The following is a 17,193-nucleotide window of genomic DNA, read 5'->3' as shown; positions in this document are numbered from 1 at the left end:
AGGTGTATATATATATATATATATATATATATATATATATATATATATATATATATATATATATATATATATATATATATATATATATATATATATATATATATATATACTGAGATCATGTGACACTTAGATTGCACACAGGTGGACTTTATTCAAGTAATTACGTGACTTCTGATGGTAATTGGTTGCACCAGATCTTATTTAGAGGCTTAATAGCAAAGGGGGTGAATACATATGCACGCACCACTTTTCCATTATTTATTTTTTAGAATTTTTTTAAACAAGTTCTTTTTTTCATTTCACTTCACCAATTTGGACTATTTTGTGTATGTCCATTACATGAAATCCAAATAAAAATCAATTTTAATTCCAAGTTGTAAGGCAACAAAATAGGAAAAACGCCAGTGTACAGTGACAGTGTAGTGTAGAGATCAGTAGGGTAAAGGTGGATGGAAAAAAGCTGTCCCTGAACCTGCTGGTTCTGGTGCGTATGTTCCTGTATCTCCTTCTTGATGGAAGGAGGTTAAACAGTTTGTGACTCGGATGTGAAGTGTCTTTGATGATGTTGTGAGCTCTGTGCAGACATCTACTGTGGTGAAGGTGCTCACTGGCAGGTAGTTGGGTGCCAGTGATGCGTTGGTTGATTTTGACCACCCTTTGAAGGGCTTTACATACACAAATAGTGGAGCCTCCGTAACATACATTGATGGAGTTCGTCAGAATGCTCTCGATGATGCAGTGGTAAAAACTAATCAGAATCCCTGGGCACAGATTAACTTACTTAAGACTGTTTAAGACACAGGCGCTGTTGTGCCTTCCTAACCAGACCTGAAATGTTTTGATGCCAGGGCAGATACTTTAGAGATGTGAACTCCCAAAAATATAAAGCTGGAGACCCTCTCTACCTCATTTCCATTGATGTAGATTCAGCCCTGTGGGACGCCAGTGTTCCGAATGAGGGCTTAGGATACCTGTTTGCCCAACCTAACAGATTGAGGTCTGTTGAAGAGAAAGTCCAGAATCCATCTGCAAGTGGAGGTGCAGATACCCAGGTCACTGCGCTTAGTGATCAGTACAGTGGGAAGGACTGTACTAAATGCAAATCTAAAGTCAATGAACAGCATTCTGATGTAGGTGTTGTTTTTATCCAGGTGGGTAAGGGCTGAACGAAGAGCTGTGCAAACTGCATCCTATGTTAAAATGTTTGGGTGATAGGCACACTGGTGTGGGTCTAGTGTCGGTGGTAAGCCTGCAGTGAGCCTGATTCAGAACTAGTTTCTCAAAGCACTTCATAACAATAGGGGTGAGTGCAACTGGCATTCGGCAGCTGAGTGCTTAGGCACTGGTATGATGGTTGTAGTCTTCAGGCATGTAGGAACCGTGGCTTGGGCCAGTGACAGGTTGAAAATGTCAGTGAACACCTGTGCCAGTTGTACCGGTATGCCGTCCGGACCAGCTGAATTGCGTGCATCCACTCTGCTAAATGCTGAGTTCAATTAAATTCAAAGCCTAATTTAAATGTTGTCTGTCATTTTTTTTCATGTAAAGGATCTAACTGAGGAAGTCCTTTTAAGGTGATGTGCGTTATGCCATGACTGGATTCAGCATTGTGTAATTGTGGGAAGCATGAGTAGTTTTGTGGTGTCCATTGTGATACGCAGTGCATAATACTGACCGCAAGATATATGCAATACCTTCTTTGAAAGAGGATATCACAAAGGATACAGAATCCCAGGCTTGTGAAGAGGCAATAGTCCTTGTGATGTCTTGTGGATTGTTTTGTGGTGTGTCTTTTTAACAGAGGCTAAAGATAAGCTAAAAAGGCATACTTTGGAGAAACAATTCCTTGGTGCGACAAAGTTTACATGCATAAAATTTCTACTTATTCTATATTACATCATGCAACAGTGAGCATGTCATATTGTTGTTCCATTAAACATCATTATTATATCTATATATACTCTTTACCCTCAGTCTTCCATCCAATAAACCAAATAAAATGTTGTCATGTCATACCTGACCAGACACAGCTCCTGACACTATTTACACACACCTACACTCACATGTTCCCTCATGTGCATATTCTGATGGTTTAGGTCACACATGAACAGTGTGATTAGACCAAGATAAATTAAACTGTTGCTCACCATACAACATACTATCGCACACCATGGAGTCTGAGACGGGAGTTGCGCTCTTGATTGTGGCTGTAGGATTTTACATCCTTTGCTCTTTTTATCTGCTACATAACCCACTTATTCTTCACAAAAAGAAACGTGTAGCCTTTTGCAGCAGACATATTTCTCACAGAGGAGGTGAGAAATTAGTTTTCTAATTTTGTGATTGTTTTTTTGGAGCAACTATATAATTTTAACCAGTGTTTGCTTTCTCATATCCTACATCAAATGGTGATATTTACTTGTCTGGATAATAATAGTGATAATTATCTATTTGATATTCTTGATCATTTCACTCAGGTGCAGGTGAAAAGATAGAAAACACAATGGAGGCTTTTGCACAGTAAGTAAGACAGATCTTTCATATAATTTCAATTCAATTTAGTATGTCTCAATTTATTTTAAAGCCTTAATGACTGGGTCAGAGCTTCTCCATAATGATAAAAATAGTTTTATAAAATGCATTACATCTTGAGAAATAATGTTTGTGATCTGTTTTGTGAGAGAAATCTGAAGTAATTATTCATTTATTTATTCATTTATTTAGCAGTTCTAAACTGTATAACCTCTAAAAGATTATTTTAAACATATTGCTTTAGCCCCTTTTTAATTGATATATGAATGTTTATAAGAATGTGGATGTGTATGAATAACTTATGCAAGAAATATGTAGCTACACAGATCATAATAATTGGCTAATAATTCAATTAATTATACCAATGATATTATTAGTATACTAATGTTTTTAGTAATAATTATAAAAATAGATTACATACTCAGCATTTTTCAAGAATGGGTAGAATTGGGAAGAAGTAAATTTCCTAGGAACAGCAGGCAGTACAACCCCTGGCAAAAAGTATGGAATCACCCCTCTCAGAAGATGTTCATTCAAATGTTTAATTGTGTAGAAAAAAGAAACAAGCACATATATGCCACAAAACAATTTTCACTCAACAATCCAAACTTCTGGCTGTATAAAACACTTAAAAAACAAAACAAAGAAAGACAACTATAGTCAATTACAACTGTTTTTACAGATCAAACAGAGGGAAAAAAATATGGAATCACACAAATCTGAGGAAAATTATATAGAATCACCATGCACTTTGCATTTCTAAAACAAACACCTGTATCTGATTACAACTGCTAATTAGTCTGCAGTTAAAAAAGAGTGCTTGCACACATTAGTGACGTGTTGAACCAAGATGATTGACATAACTTATGGCTCCAACACGAGAGATGTTAGTTGAAACAAAGGAGAGGATTATCAAACTTCTCGAAGAAGGCAAATCTTCACGGAATGTTGCAAAAGATGTTGGTTGTTCCCAGTCAGCTGTGTCTAAAATCTGGACCAAGTACAAATCAAATGAAAAGGTTGTAAAAGGAAAGCGTACTGGTAGACCAAGAAAGACATCAAAGTGCCAAGACAGAAAACTTAAAGCAATATGCCTTGAAAACAGAAAATGCACAACAAAACAGATGAGGAACAAATGGGCAGAAAGTGGAGTCAATGTCTGTGACCGGACTGTAAGAAATCGCCTAAAAGAAATAGGATTTACATACAGAAAAGCCAAACGAAAACCATCAGTAACATCTAAACAGAAAAAAACAAGGTTTCAGTGGGCTAAAGAAAGACAATCTTGGACTGTGGATGACTGGATGAGGGTTATATTCAGTGATTAATCACGAATCTGCATTGGGCAGGGTGATGATGCTGGAACTTTTGTTTGGTGCCGTTCCAATGAAATTTATAAAGACAACTGCCTGAAGAAAACATGCAAATTCCACAATCATTAATGATATGGGGTTGTATGTCAGGTAAAGGTATGGGAGAGATGACAGTCATTACATCTTCTATAAATGCACAAGTTTATGTTGAGATTTTGGACACTTTTCTTATTCCATCAATTGAAAGGATGTTTGGTGATGGTAGCATCATTTTTCAGGATGATAATGCATCGTGTCATAGGGCAAAATCTGTGAAAACATTCCTACAGGAAAGACATATAATTTCAATGGCATGGCCTGCAAATAGTCCGGACCTCAATCCAATTGAAAATCTGTTTTGGAAATGAAAGAAAATGGTCCACGACAAGGCTCCAACCTGCAAGGCTGATCTGGCAACTGCAATAAGACAAAGCTGGAGACAGATTGATGAAGTATACTGTTTGTCATTAGTTAAATCCATGCCTCAGAGAATTCAAGCTGTTATAATAGCCAGAGGTGGTGCAACAAAGTACTAGTAGTGTTTTTATTTGGTGATTCCATATAATTTTCCTCAGATTTGTGTGATTCCATATTTTTTTCCTCTGTTTGATCTGTAAAAACAGTTGTAATTGACTATAGTTGTCTTTCTTTGTTTTGTTTTTTAAGTGTTATATACAGCCAGAAGTTTGGATTGTTGAGTGAAAATTGTTTTGTGGCATATATGTGCTTGTTTTTTTTTCTACACAATTAAACATTTGAATGAACATCTTCTGAGAGGGGTGATTACATACTTTTTGCCAGGGGTTTATAGTAACATGCGAAAAAGCAATTTTAAACAAATGAGTTCACAGGAGATATTTAAATAATAGAATCCAACTGATGAATATGTATTAGAAACCATGCAACTGAAAGCTCTGGCATTAAATATGTGCAAGTGTAACAATCAGTAGTGCAGCAGAGGAGAATCACAGGATACAGGCAGGGAAGCATATAGGCAAGAGGATAGATTATACAGATAGGTGATAAAAGTAATAATAATTAGCTCTCTGCCTTCCCCCTCAGTGCAGTGAATGTGGGAACTGAGATGTTGGAACTGGACTGTCATTTAACTTTAGATGGTTATGTTGTGGTGTGCCATGACAAAAACCTTGAAAGACAGACAGGATCTAATGTGGATGTTTCTTTGGTTAAGTTTCAGGTGAGCATTACAAAATTTTTTATTATTTGTTTTATTATACGGATTTTCATTACAAAAAAAAACTTTTATCTAATAATATTTTATTGTTTATTGCTTAGGACTTGCCGCTATATAGAAAGAAGCTGGAGGTCACATTCAGTGTTGGTAAGTTAGTTTTAATTCGAGTGCAATTTAATGCTAGCCTATGAAAGAAAGAAAAAAAGGATTACAGTGAAGTTAAATATAATATGAACATCTGAAAATCTTCATCAGGGCAATATGGTAAGGGAGAGGACCGAAGAATTGCCCTGCTGGAAGACGTTTTTAAAAGGTTCCCCAAAATGGCAATCAACATCGAGGTTAAACAAGACAGTGATGAGCTGATACGAAAGGTTTGTGTTTGACTGATTACAAGGAGAGAAATTGAATATCGATAGTTTTTGTGATAATAACAGCATTGTGTTATTTAGGTCTCCACCCTGGTAAAAAAGTATGACAGGGAAGGCATCACTGTTTGGGCCACTGAAGACTCTCACATCATGGCAAAATGCAGGAAACAGGTATATGAAATGTCTGCAATCTATAAATAATTGATGTATCAATTCTTTATTTAACACCTGAAAGGATTTTATACTTTATAATCTGACTTGTGAAACTGCATCCACAGAATCCCTTCATGCCATACAGCTTCACTGCTAGACGAGTAATCCTTCTTCTAGTACTCTACTATACTGGCCTTCTGCCCTTCTGCCCTCTGGGAGAAAGTCTATTGCAGTTCTATTTACCCAGAGTTATCAACAGGTCAGTCGGGTTTTTTTTTCTGTTCAAATATTTTGTGAGAGAGCGTACAGTCCGCAAGCTCACTCAGGTTTTTAAATACAGGATTGTCTGATGGTATATTCCGGTTCATAGGGTGATACATAGGATGTGTGAAAAATCTGAAACAAATCTCATTACAGTTTTATGTTAATAGAATAACCTGCCTGTATATGCTCTTTCAGGAGTTATATTCCAGAGGAGTTTTTTCTCAAGAACAATTTTGTGGTTTCTCTCATTGAAAAGTAAGTCACCAGTCGTATTCTCGGTTAATTTGTGTTTAATTTCTGTGCATGTGCTCTTTGAGTTTCTTTTCCAAGTTCTCCGGTTTCCTCCTCCCATAGGTGGGTTATCTAATTTAAATTGCCTAATGTGTAAATTAAAGTGTTCATGATGCCCCATGAAGGAATGTCATCCTATCCAAGGTTTATTCAACCTCGTGCCCAGTGTTTCTGGGACAGACACTTAACCCTAACCAGGATTAAACGTTTGCCAAAAATAAATGAATAAATAAAAGCATTAAATAGTTGTGTTTTTGTTTCTTCTTCAGGTTGACAATGAGAAAATCTTTGCTTGAGCACTTGGTAAAGCGAGGCATGCAGGTGGGTTTTTCGGGTTTGTCAATGTCTTTACTCATTCATGAGGATTAAATCAGACAGCTGTAATATTCTCTGTAAACTGCCCCCTGTCCCCTTTCTCCCTCAGGTCCAGTTGTTTGTGTGTAACAATCAGGATGACATGGCTGCTGCTTTTGCATTTGGCGCTACAGGAGTTATGACCGATTATCCCACCATGCTGTCAGACTACCTGCAAAAACATCCTGCTGTTTAAGAGCAAAGCTGTGACAAGTAAAAACTGACTACATTCCAGTGTTGCACATTGATCATATTTATTCCTTTTAAATCATTATGAAATCCAATGTTAAACATGTGGGGAAGGTGTAATGATACAGTAAACCAGATTTGGCAGAGTAACTGCTGTACAATGAGCATAATGAAATCAAATGATCTGCAGTGGGTCTTTATCTTTTTGGGAGATTGTTACAGTAACAGAGTCTGGCAGATGTGCAGCTAGGTGCTTCTTAAACACAGTAAGAAAACCTCTCTCGCTGTTACTGTGCTCACTCAGGATCACACTTGTGCCTTTAGAAACAGCATCCAGCACCTCGTGATGAGACATCTCGCCTGAAAATGATATTTCAGTAATTAAATTATTCTTAACATTATTTTGAATATTCTTAAAGCTCTTAATGAAGTGCTCGAGGCCCAATACAAAAAAATCTAAACCTTCGTAATTACTATAATATAAACTGTACCTGTACACATATTGTGTGCTACTGATTGTACTTTAGTCTTTTTCACGAATCTGGTTTGCTGAATTAGTTTATATTTATAAATATAGAATCAAAAGTGCAGTAAAAAAAACCAACAAAAAAACAATTTGGGCTGTTTGTGCAAAAATCTGGATGAATTCTACTATCATAATGGAATTAATTATATAATTATCAACATCATCGGAAGTATTGACCTTCTTTGTTAATATGACACTCGTCTAATGTGGGAAAAGGAGAAGTTAAAAGTATCAACATACACACTAATAAATCGATCATGCTCCAAGAGAGAATATGCTTCCTGATTTTCATATTTGCTAAAACCATGGATTTTGCCATCAGCTATCTCGGTTCCCCTTTTAAACACTTGCTGTATTCCCATGAGAATGGCCACCATTCTGGCAAACCAGGAAGTCTGATCATTTACAGATCCTCAAAGAGAACCATGATCCCATATATCATTTAAATTTTGAATGCCATTTTAAAAAAAGTTGACTTTTCTTTGATATATTGTGTCTTTGCTGTTTAAATGATTCAAGTCCATATTTAAAATCAAACATAACATTTTGTTAAGACTTGTTTGACATAGATTTGTATTTTACATGATTACATAGTAAAGTGAGAAACAGTTGTATTGCTCATTCACTGTATTATTTCCAGGCAAAATGATCACAAAGCCATAAGAGATTAACATACAAATGATCTTTTGGTTATTATTTTAACATTCTTACTGTGTTTTTTTTATTCTCTATTTTTATCGTAAATAATATTACTAATAATAAATCATCTCTGTTTCTCATAAATAAGTAAATGAATAAATATTCAACAAAAATCAGTGTGTTTGTGTGCGTGTCTGAAGGCATACCAGTGATGTAGAGGTCTGCTTTCACACCCTGCAGGACTGAAGCTCCTGAGCCAGCACACACAGCTACACTCTTCACTACAGATTCTTGGGAAATATTTGAAATAACACACACAACCTTCAATTATTATAAACGGCAAACGATGTACACAGATTAGTGTTAAAGTCGCTAGCGCTTTCTTTCTACTTTCTGTTTTTTACAGGAAAGAGAAAAATGTAGAATTTGTCATCTGAAATTAAAAACTAACTAAAATATTTTTAAATTAACAAATTGAATGATAAAAGAAAAAAAAATGGAAATACAATAAAAATAAAAACGATCATAAACTTAAAATTAAAATATCATTTGGAAAGTTAACGGAATGAAGACAAAGTCAATAAATGATCAAACCGGCACAGGGACATTTGATTCATTTTTTTTTACATTTTACTTAATTTTTTTTTTTTTATATAATTTTATGAAATGGTCAAACATGGGTCGATCTAAATAGATTACTAAACAAACAGTTTTTTTTGTAAATTGCCGTTTGTCAAATGAGTGAATGTGAAGAAAACGGACCACGTCAGTAAGCACAAGATGAAGGAGATGCAGAATTATACTTCTCTAAATGGATATTTTTGTGTTGTGAGGCAAACAATGAATACACCTTATAAGAACATTAATGTCCAGAGTTTAAAAAAGCTTATTATAAATACATAATTCCAACTAAAAGTGCAATTTTTCAGAAGCAGATTTAGCCTGGAAAAGCAAAAGCACAGATTTTTTGTCTGCCTCTCACACTTTCATCTTCATAAACAAAAGAATGATTAATTACGATTCATTATCATTACCAAACGTTTTCTGATTTCCCAGAGCCAGTCTAAGATAAGGCAGACCAAGGTGCTTCTTCATTCTCTGGGTTGCCACAGTGATGGATATCTGCTCATCCAATACAGCATGCCGTCCTTGACCACAGCCTAGTAATGGTGGCTACAGATAAACACAGCGAAAAAGAGGCCTTCTCAATCTACATGTCATTTAATAACATTAGCAATTCAACAGCATATATTATAATCTTTAAAAAACAATGCTTTTTCTTTGTTTTTCCACTTCCTTTCTTTCTCATTAGACTTAGAGGCAGAAAATATTATACATCAAATTCATTTATTAAGAAGTTTATAAACTGAATAAAATTCATTAATTTCTAATATGTTGACCACAAATATAAACAACTGCAAATATTTTTTGCATTGTAGTACAGTTCTTTTAATAAATACAACTTATGTAAATGCAAACGTGTAAAATATACTTCAATTTATTATTCAGCAACATGTAATACAATGTAACAAAATTTACTTTTAATTCTATTTACATTATATTTTAACAGTCTTTAAACTACTTAGATGTACTACATTAAAGTGCACTTGTATTACAAAACTGATTTTTTATTTTTATTTTTTACTCAGGTGTGATACGTTAAACGATCTACAGGTGCATCTCAATAAATTAGAATATCATTAAAAAGTTGTATTGAATTATTTTAGTAGTTCAATACAAAAAGTGAAACTCGTATATTTTATAGATTCGTCACACACAGACGGATATATTTCAAGTGATTATTTCTTTTAATTTTGATGATTCTGGCTTAAAGTTTATGAAAACCCAAAATTCAGTATCTCAGAAAATTTTAATATTGTGGAAAACATCAATATTGGAGACTCGTGCTGTCACACTCTAATCAGCTCATTAAATTTAAACACCTGCAAAGGTTTCCTGAGCCTTTAAATGGCAACTCAGTCTTGTTTAGGCTAAACAAATTATGAGGAAAGACTGCTGACTTGACAGTTGTCCAGAAGATGATTATTGACACTGCACATGGAGGGTAAGACACAAAAGGTCACTTTTTACACTGAAATCGGTTGAGAATTGTGATGCATTTATCTCAGTTATAGAAGCTGCAAAGTTCAATTAACTCAAATATAAAGCAGCTTTCACCCTTTCTTTATCCACAAGTGTATAAAAGATTTTGTTGCATTATTTGGGGACTAGGAGTGTTGACTGTTAAGGAATGCTTGGAAACTAGCGATAACCACTTCAGATTGTATTTAGGGTCCAAGCACCAATATTCAATAACATTTTCCCGTAACACTGGAAAATGCATAATCTAATCACAGTTCTGTGAAGCAGCTCACAGGAAGTGAGGCTGTATCAGAGCAATGAGTTTGCATACCGACACAAATCTAGAGGGTCTTCTGGACCAGGACCTGTCCAGCAAGAAATTGCTTGGCAGTGACAGAAAATGATACAACTTACTAATAACGTGCTTAAATTGCTTACATCTAACTGCATTAACTGTTAGCTGTTTTAATTCTAACACTGTTTGCCATCAGATTTATCACATCTGGAGTGAATCACTGTTGAATCCCTTTTTCTAAGGTTATATCTCTGGTTTCCTGTGATTTCTGACCAAAAATCTAAATTGGCCATTTTGACAGGGTTGGTCTAATCTGCATAATGAATTGTAATTTAATTTAAATATTAAGACGGACACCAGCTCTTAACGCTATTATGAAGAGAGAATCCACACAGTATTTGAGGTGTAAAAACAGCTCTGTTTACCTGCTGGATCTGTGTGATATTTAGAGACTGGCTGGCTGTGGCGTTTCCTAATATAGTCTGAACAGTAGGGGTCAGTCCTGAGCTGGGACAGGTCAACGTAACCTGCAGTGCCTCTTGTTCGGTCCTGAAAACACACATGATTAGATTAGATTAGACTTTATTGTCATTGTCCAGAGTACAAGTACAGAGCCAATGAAATGCATGGAAGCGAGAGTCTAACCATTTAATAGAGAATGTTTGATTTTCATGCCCGTTTTGCAATTGCGTGACTCTAACTAAATGACATTTTTACCTGATAGTGATTTAATTGCTTAGCCAAACTAGATGGTGGTGATGTTCAGAAATCATTTACATATCAAACCTTTACACATTCTAATTTCTACTTCTGAAAAATTAACAATTTAGATCTAAATGTCCACATACCTAAGTATGTTGTAGTGAAATGTTTCGCTTTCTGATGTCTTTCTGATGTCCTTCAACATATTATTGAGCTCCTCTTCATTTCTGGCTGTAAATTCCAGTCTGTGCTTATGGTAGGAGCTACAGACAGCCTGGCTTAGCACAGACACTTGCCCACTACCTGTATATAATAATACATTTGTGGTTAATGAAAAAACAAGTTAATAAGATTTAACTGCTATTAGATTGTAATAAAAAAACAACCAACCTACGCCTTCTATCAACCAATCATTAAGGCCGCCTTTCACACTATCCCATGATGTATGAGGTGAGAAAACAGCTATTCCACTTTCTATAGCTCTTATAACCAGTTGCTGTTTCCAATCCTTCTGAACAAGCCGTTTAAAAGACCGGAAAAGCGGTGGGTGATATGAAATGATGAGGTCACATGCCATCGCTTCAGCCTCATCCATGACATCAGCAGTCAGGTCATTGGTGAGGAGGATCGTCTTTATTGGACGCTGTTTGCCTGGTTCCACCAACAGACCAACATTATCCCAAGATTCAGCCAATGAGAGCGGAGCAAACTGCTCTAAAACTTCCAGAACAGTCTTCAAATCCATCGAAGGAGGCAGATGAGAGATAGAATGAGAAGGAAAAAAAGTGGGGGTGTAAAATGGATGACAAATGGAAGAATGATAGAATGGTGCAAATCTCAGTAAGTGGTGTTTCCTCAGGAGGTGGGCGGCGTTTGAGTTGAGATTAAACTGAGACAGGCTGCAGCTCAACCTGAAAAATTGTCTTGAGATGTTCATAGACCGAGTAAACATGGATGAAGTCACCTCTGTGGAAGAATAAGAAATAATCATGAAATTTTCATGGCCAGCTTCAGGTTCATCTACCATCACCGTGATGAACTCTACACAACACCGATACAACACTAATGGCTCACTGATGCTTTACTGATTTTACTGTCAGTGATCATAATGCAGGTTTGCTCCACTCTGTACATTCTGAATCATCTCTGGATAATTATAACTGTATATAATTGTAAATATCCTATAGATATTGTATACACAGTCTTAAAGCACTTGCTCAACAGCTTCTACACATTTTTGTTTATTTGCTGTACATATATTTACATATTTATCTGCATTTGATCAGTTTGCACACTTGATATAATTTACACTTCTTGTAGATGCTAAATTGTTGTGTACTTTCACTATGCAATGACAAAGTTTTGTCAATGTATCTTAAATATAAATGGCTGCGTTCCATTTGGATTCCTTGTCGACATTAAGTGCACTAGAAAGACTGTAAACGCCAATAATATGAACCCTACAGAGTGCATGTATTTAGGGAGAACGGAGCAATTTGAGATTGACCCCCTTACTTTGGTAACTCGCAAGCTAACACCCGCACATTTCCGTTAGCTGGTTTGGCATTAGCCTCACAAAAAAGCTAGTTTTCCTTTGCAAAATATTGCACACTAATATTGCAGATAAAACATATTGCTTATTGGCAGGAAAATGCACGAACACAAAAAACATTTTTAACTATCTCAACGCCATCTTACCGGCTGTGTCACTGCTAGGACTTCCGGGAGGCGGGACTTCTGAACAACGCTAACTCTGATTGGACGAGAAAATGTTTTCGATCGTGTTGATTGAGAAGAGGCATGGTCACAAAAGCTCCATCAAAAGACTAATCTAGATAGATCAGACAGATCACTTTATTCATCACGGGGAAATTCAGGAAATTTATAAATATAGTATATTGTTTAAAACGAACAATAAATTGTTCTTTATATTTAACCCAATGGTAGTATTATATGAGGGCTTGTCATTTTTATATAATAATATTAATAATAATAATAATAATAATAATAATAATAATTATATATATATATATATATATATATATATATATATATATATATATATATATATATATATATATATATATATATATGCACTGATTTTTATCATGCTCGAAGTATATTGTTGAGGACCTGGCTTCCACAATCAACTAAATGCAGTTGAGAGGGTTTAGGATGAGTTGGACTGGAAAGTAAGGAAAAAGCATCCAAAAAGCACCCAAAAACCTCTAGGAACTCCTCAAGGTTATTGGAAAACCATTATAGGTGACCACCTCAGAGAATGCCAAGAATGTGCAGAGCTGTCATGAAGTTTAGTTTACTATGTAATTCTATATGTGTTCTTTCATAGTTTGGGTGTATTTATATTAATGTACAATGCTGTAAAAAATCACTGAAAAAAACCTTATATGTGTGTGTGTGTGTGTGTGTGTGTGTGTGTGTGTGTGTGTGTGTGTGTGTGTGTGTGTGTGGGTGGGGTTATGTGTAGGTGTAGTCTGTTCTCCACACACCCATGGTTTATACTTTAAACAGCTGAGAGTGCTGTGGGACACTAAACCAGCTGTGCTGCTGAATAACACAGAGAGGCATGCGCAGATTAATTTGGATAAATGAGAGCAAGAGCACAGGAACATCCTGGCTGTATCACAAAATCTTATTGTGGATGGTTGCCAGTTCTTGTTCATCCAACTGCATATTTTCCTCTTATAAATTACCCTCTTGCTGTCTTTTGCAATTGTACATGACAGACGTGAAAGAGACACCCATGTCCTGTAGATAATTACTGTTGTAAACCTCTGATAGCAGACTGTCAATATTTGTACTGGGTTTAATAAATACATTTTACATTTCTGTATTCAGGGTTCAGACCTCCCCAGACTTCGAGATGTGATAGTTGCAGTTAACACACATATGGCAGAATATTAGACAGAAGTACATTGGTCATATACAAGAACAAAATATTATTTCCATTTTCAGTCTGCATTTTCTATCGATGACTTCTTGGGGGCTCTTTAGAGGCAGGTTTTAAAAAAAAGATGCTACTAAATTGAATGCTTTTACTGAATAGAAAACCTGGCAAACTACACATATGATTTGCATATCTTAAACAGCGCATCAAAAATATTCCCATGTAAATATAGCTGTAACTGTGACCATCTCTAAACAACAGACTCAAGTCTGAAAAAAGTTAATGCAATTTTATTCTACGGTTATATTCTAAATGTCATTACAGAAATGCATGCAACATCTCACTAGCAAGGGTGCTGTTGTACTGACAGTTGGAAATATTTGCTGCAACCGAATAGATGCTTGTACATCAACTTTATAAACATTACATTTAACATCAAGTAACTTATTTTAGTTACAATTTGACTACATTTTTTATTTTTATCTTTGTCCATATACAAAGATAAATATAAAATAGCTCCCAAAGAAGCCATAGACATTTGATAAATAATAATAAACAAGTCCAAGCCCTATTCTTTAGTGTTTTATTAGTTTGAAAGCCTGATGTTATACTAAATATTAGCACTTTTATCAGAACAGCACTTGTCATTCCTCAGATGCCTGAGCCACATTTAAAAAGATTCAGATTCTATGAAATCATCACCAATCATCCATATTTGGCACAGATGCAGGTTTTTGTGAATTAAAGTGTTGCTGAACAGAAGTACATGCCTCTAACTGAGCTCAGTTACTGTACTGGTGAATGATGCTGGGTCATGACAGCGACAAGGGCGGATTAATCTGGATTTATACATTTTAGTGCGAACAGAAATATCCCAGATTAGGGACACGAGACTGCACAAAATCAAGTGCACATGCTATCACCAAAATGATCTCTTCCTCATACACACACTTGCTTTTGTCTAACTTGCCTAATTTCTAATAAAATTGTCTTTCATACCTTGATTGATTTATCAATTTCGAATCATTCAAACATTACACATGTATTACAGTATTTTATTTTGGCATTGATGGTTGTCCTCACGTTTTTTTGTGCACATCTATTTATCACCATTTTAGCAAGCTTAAATGTCTGACTAAATGAAGCATCGATTTAAATAAAGATAGGCAAGCTTAGCACTTTCACATAATTTATCATTCAGCTGTATTTACCTGATATGCAGTCATCTGTATTACACATTTTGTGTAATATTTGCTAAGTTTTGTATATTATATGTCTTGGTCCTGGTTTTATTACATGCTTTAGGTACAGATTGCATTCAGATGAAAGAACAGCCAGATCCAGGGCAGTTTGGGATTTTTGCGCTCCCTCCCTGTTGTTCTCTAGCAAGTTCTGTCTGTAGGATTTGTACTGTGTATGCTTAATGAATTTATCCTTACTGACCTTTCTTAAGAAGAGAATTACATTCGTGTTATTACACATATTGGAGATTGAATATAATATGAATGGTGCAAATTATGATACAGATGATACAGAACATGCAATGTAGTAATACAGAGGCACAAGAATTATTTAAAATATACAGAACAAAACAATTCTGTCATAGTGCAAAAGCCATGCATTAAAAAGTATGTAGCTAGTGGAAATACAATATATACAAGTATAGAACTAAAAAAGTGGTGCATTTGCAGTCTACACTGTTCAGTGTGGTGAGGGACACAATGGATCATTAAGTTAACATCTGCTGTTGAGGATTGTAGTGGCATGAGGAAAGACATTCGGCTTGAGCTGAAATGTGTGTACAACCATGCAGTTGCTTTCTGCTCTGGCTAAAAGTTCACCCCACACACACTGGTAGCCAGATGAGTCTGACATGTCTAATGTTATGTCACCCAACCTTGGAAATTACAACATTGAATTTCACTGAAGGAGAGTCTGCAGAGAATACAATGCTGGGCTTGATACGTGGCAAAAAGTTTAAATTGCTCCAAACTGCAACCATCCAATACTTAGATTAACTGTGCATTTGTTGGGGTGGTAATACACTGGCTGGGAAGGTAAGACACTACAGAGGTTACTTCATCATTTTGGAAACCAAATTTACATTCAGTCCATACTGTTATATGCCCCTATTCATGAAATCCCATATGTACTCAGATTACATTCTCTCCTGGCAGTTAGCACATGTGAAATAGAACCTTTCAGAAGCTCTTTTAGTTACATATGTAAACAGCATTACCTATTTGGTGAAGATAGCAAACCCAATTTCTTCTACTGGCTTTGTGACTTGATGCTTTAAAATGTAGTGTACATATTTAAAGCAAACCAATATAAAGCTTTGCTTAAAGATAGAAGCAATTTTAAAGCAGTTTATATTTATTAAAATGTCTAATATACAATATTGTATCATTTTAAGAGAGCGTCATATACACAAATTTTATCATTGCATAACATGATTTTTTTTTTTTAAATGCACAAAAAACAACCATCTTTAAAACTTTTGTTATAGTTGAAAATGTATATAGTTATATTTATAGCTTTGCAAACACACATCAGGGAGAATGCAAAGGAATAGCTTAAACTATGAATTCAGAGACTTTGGGGATAATTATAGGGGCACAGATGGCATAAATAAACCTGCTCAATAGGAATATAATAGTAATGCCCAACATCTGGATTTATCTTTATAGCAAAAGACAGCAGCAAATAGGAGTGAAAATCTTGGTTAAAAGCATAGATTCAGTGAATATGATGCTCATAAATTAGTGTGCTGTAAGGAAATACAAAAACAAAACCTATTCTGTGCAGATGATTGAGAATGATAGCAATCAAACAGTCAGCATTAAGAGTCTGTATACAGATACATGTTTTGTTTCCTTTTGCCGCAGTGTATGTACAGTGTATACTGTAAACCTATCAGTTAATTAATGTATATGGTTTTGGTGTATATTAATGCATAGATCATTCTTAATTCAAGTAAAGTGCAATTGCTTACCTAAATACATAGTCTGACAAAAGAAAGCTTCCAGTTCTATAATAAGTATAAACCAAGTTTAAATAAAATTTAATGAAATGGAATATTTACAACAAAAAAGATTTAGCGCAAAGGCAAGCTTAAACCAATCAATCATTTTTTTATTTATAGCAAAAAGCCTAATTCAAGGAATGTAGGGAAAGCTTTACTTCATCTCCAAAAGGTTGATAGCATGATAAGTCTTATGATAGAAGCTATTTAAATGGTAATAGCTTGCCTTCACAATATAATCTCTCATGATTAATACAACATTTACAAAGTAACAGATAGATTACATATTACAGATAAACTGATTGATTAGCTCCA

At 35.1% G+C, this 17,193-nt stretch overlaps 2 protein-coding genes across 3 annotated transcripts; one reads left to right on the top strand and one right to left on the bottom strand.

Moving 5' to 3' along the window:
• The first annotated feature begins 1,949 nt into the window (after positions 1–1,949).
• Positions 1,950–6,719, top strand: gdpd3b (glycerophosphodiester phosphodiesterase domain containing 3b). Its single transcript, XM_083556173.1, has 10 exons — positions 1,950–2,315; positions 2,478–2,520; positions 4,947–5,082; positions 5,181–5,226; positions 5,335–5,453; positions 5,532–5,621; positions 5,729–5,862; positions 6,063–6,122; positions 6,428–6,479; positions 6,583–6,719. The coding sequence occupies exons 1-10, from the start codon at positions 2,171–2,173 to the stop codon at positions 6,706–6,708; spliced, it is 951 nt and encodes a 316-aa protein (XP_083412299.1). The 5' UTR covers positions 1,950–2,170; the 3' UTR covers positions 6,709–6,719.
• A 22-nt stretch (positions 6,720–6,741) lies between these two features.
• On the bottom strand, positions 6,742–12,753 carry nif3l1 (NIF3 NGG1 interacting factor 3-like 1). 2 transcript variants are annotated; one of them, XM_083556171.1, is made up of 7 exons: positions 12,644–12,753; positions 11,336–11,911; positions 11,092–11,248; positions 10,669–10,792; positions 8,901–9,039; positions 8,073–8,156; positions 6,742–7,061 (listed from the first exon to the last, which is right to left on the bottom strand). In XM_083556171.1, exons 2-7 carry the CDS (start codon positions 11,895–11,897, stop codon positions 6,877–6,879), a joined length of 1,251 nt encoding a protein of 416 aa, XP_083412297.1. In that variant the 5' UTR covers positions 11,898–11,911; positions 12,644–12,753; the 3' UTR covers positions 6,742–6,876. The 2 variants fall into 2 exon arrangements, with proteins under 2 accessions (XP_083412297.1, XP_083412298.1); XM_083556172.1 differs by having other exon boundaries at positions 12,461–12,656.
• Between the last annotated feature and the right edge of the window lie 4,440 nt (positions 12,754–17,193).

Source organism: Silurus aristotelis (genome assembly GCF_946808225.1).
Source record: "Silurus aristotelis genome assembly, chromosome: 12".
Lineage (NCBI taxonomy): Eukaryota > Metazoa > Chordata > Actinopteri > Siluriformes > Siluridae > Silurus > Silurus aristotelis.
The sequence above is the reverse complement of the archived record's forward strand: the minus strand, read 5'-3'. Positions and strand labels throughout refer to the sequence as shown.

Bases quoted from the DNA above. Each gene is read 5' to 3' on its own strand.
- gdpd3b (XM_083556173.1), top strand. From the start codon at position 2,171: ATGGAGTCTGAGACGGGAGTTGCGCTCTTGATTGTGGCTGTAGGATTT. The intron at 5,227-5,334 runs GTAAGTTAGTTT...AATCTTCATCAG, and splicing joins GGAGGTCACATTCAGTGTTG to GGCAATATGGTAAGGGAGAG. The intron at 6,123-6,427 runs GTAAGTCACCAG...TTTCTTCTTCAG, and splicing joins GTGGTTTCTCTCATTGAAAA to GTTGACAATGAGAAAATCTT.
- nif3l1 (XM_083556171.1), bottom strand. From the start codon at position 11,897: ATGTTTACTCGGTCTATGAACATCTCAAGACAATTTTTCAGGTTGAGC. The intron at 10,793-11,091 runs GTATGTGGACAT...GTGTGTTTTCAG, and splicing joins TTTCACTACAACATACTTAG to GACCGAACAAGAGGCACTGC. The intron at 8,157-8,900 runs GTAATGATAATG...ATATTTCCCAAG, and splicing joins GGGAAATCAGAAAACGTTTG to AATCTGTAGTGAAGAGTGTA.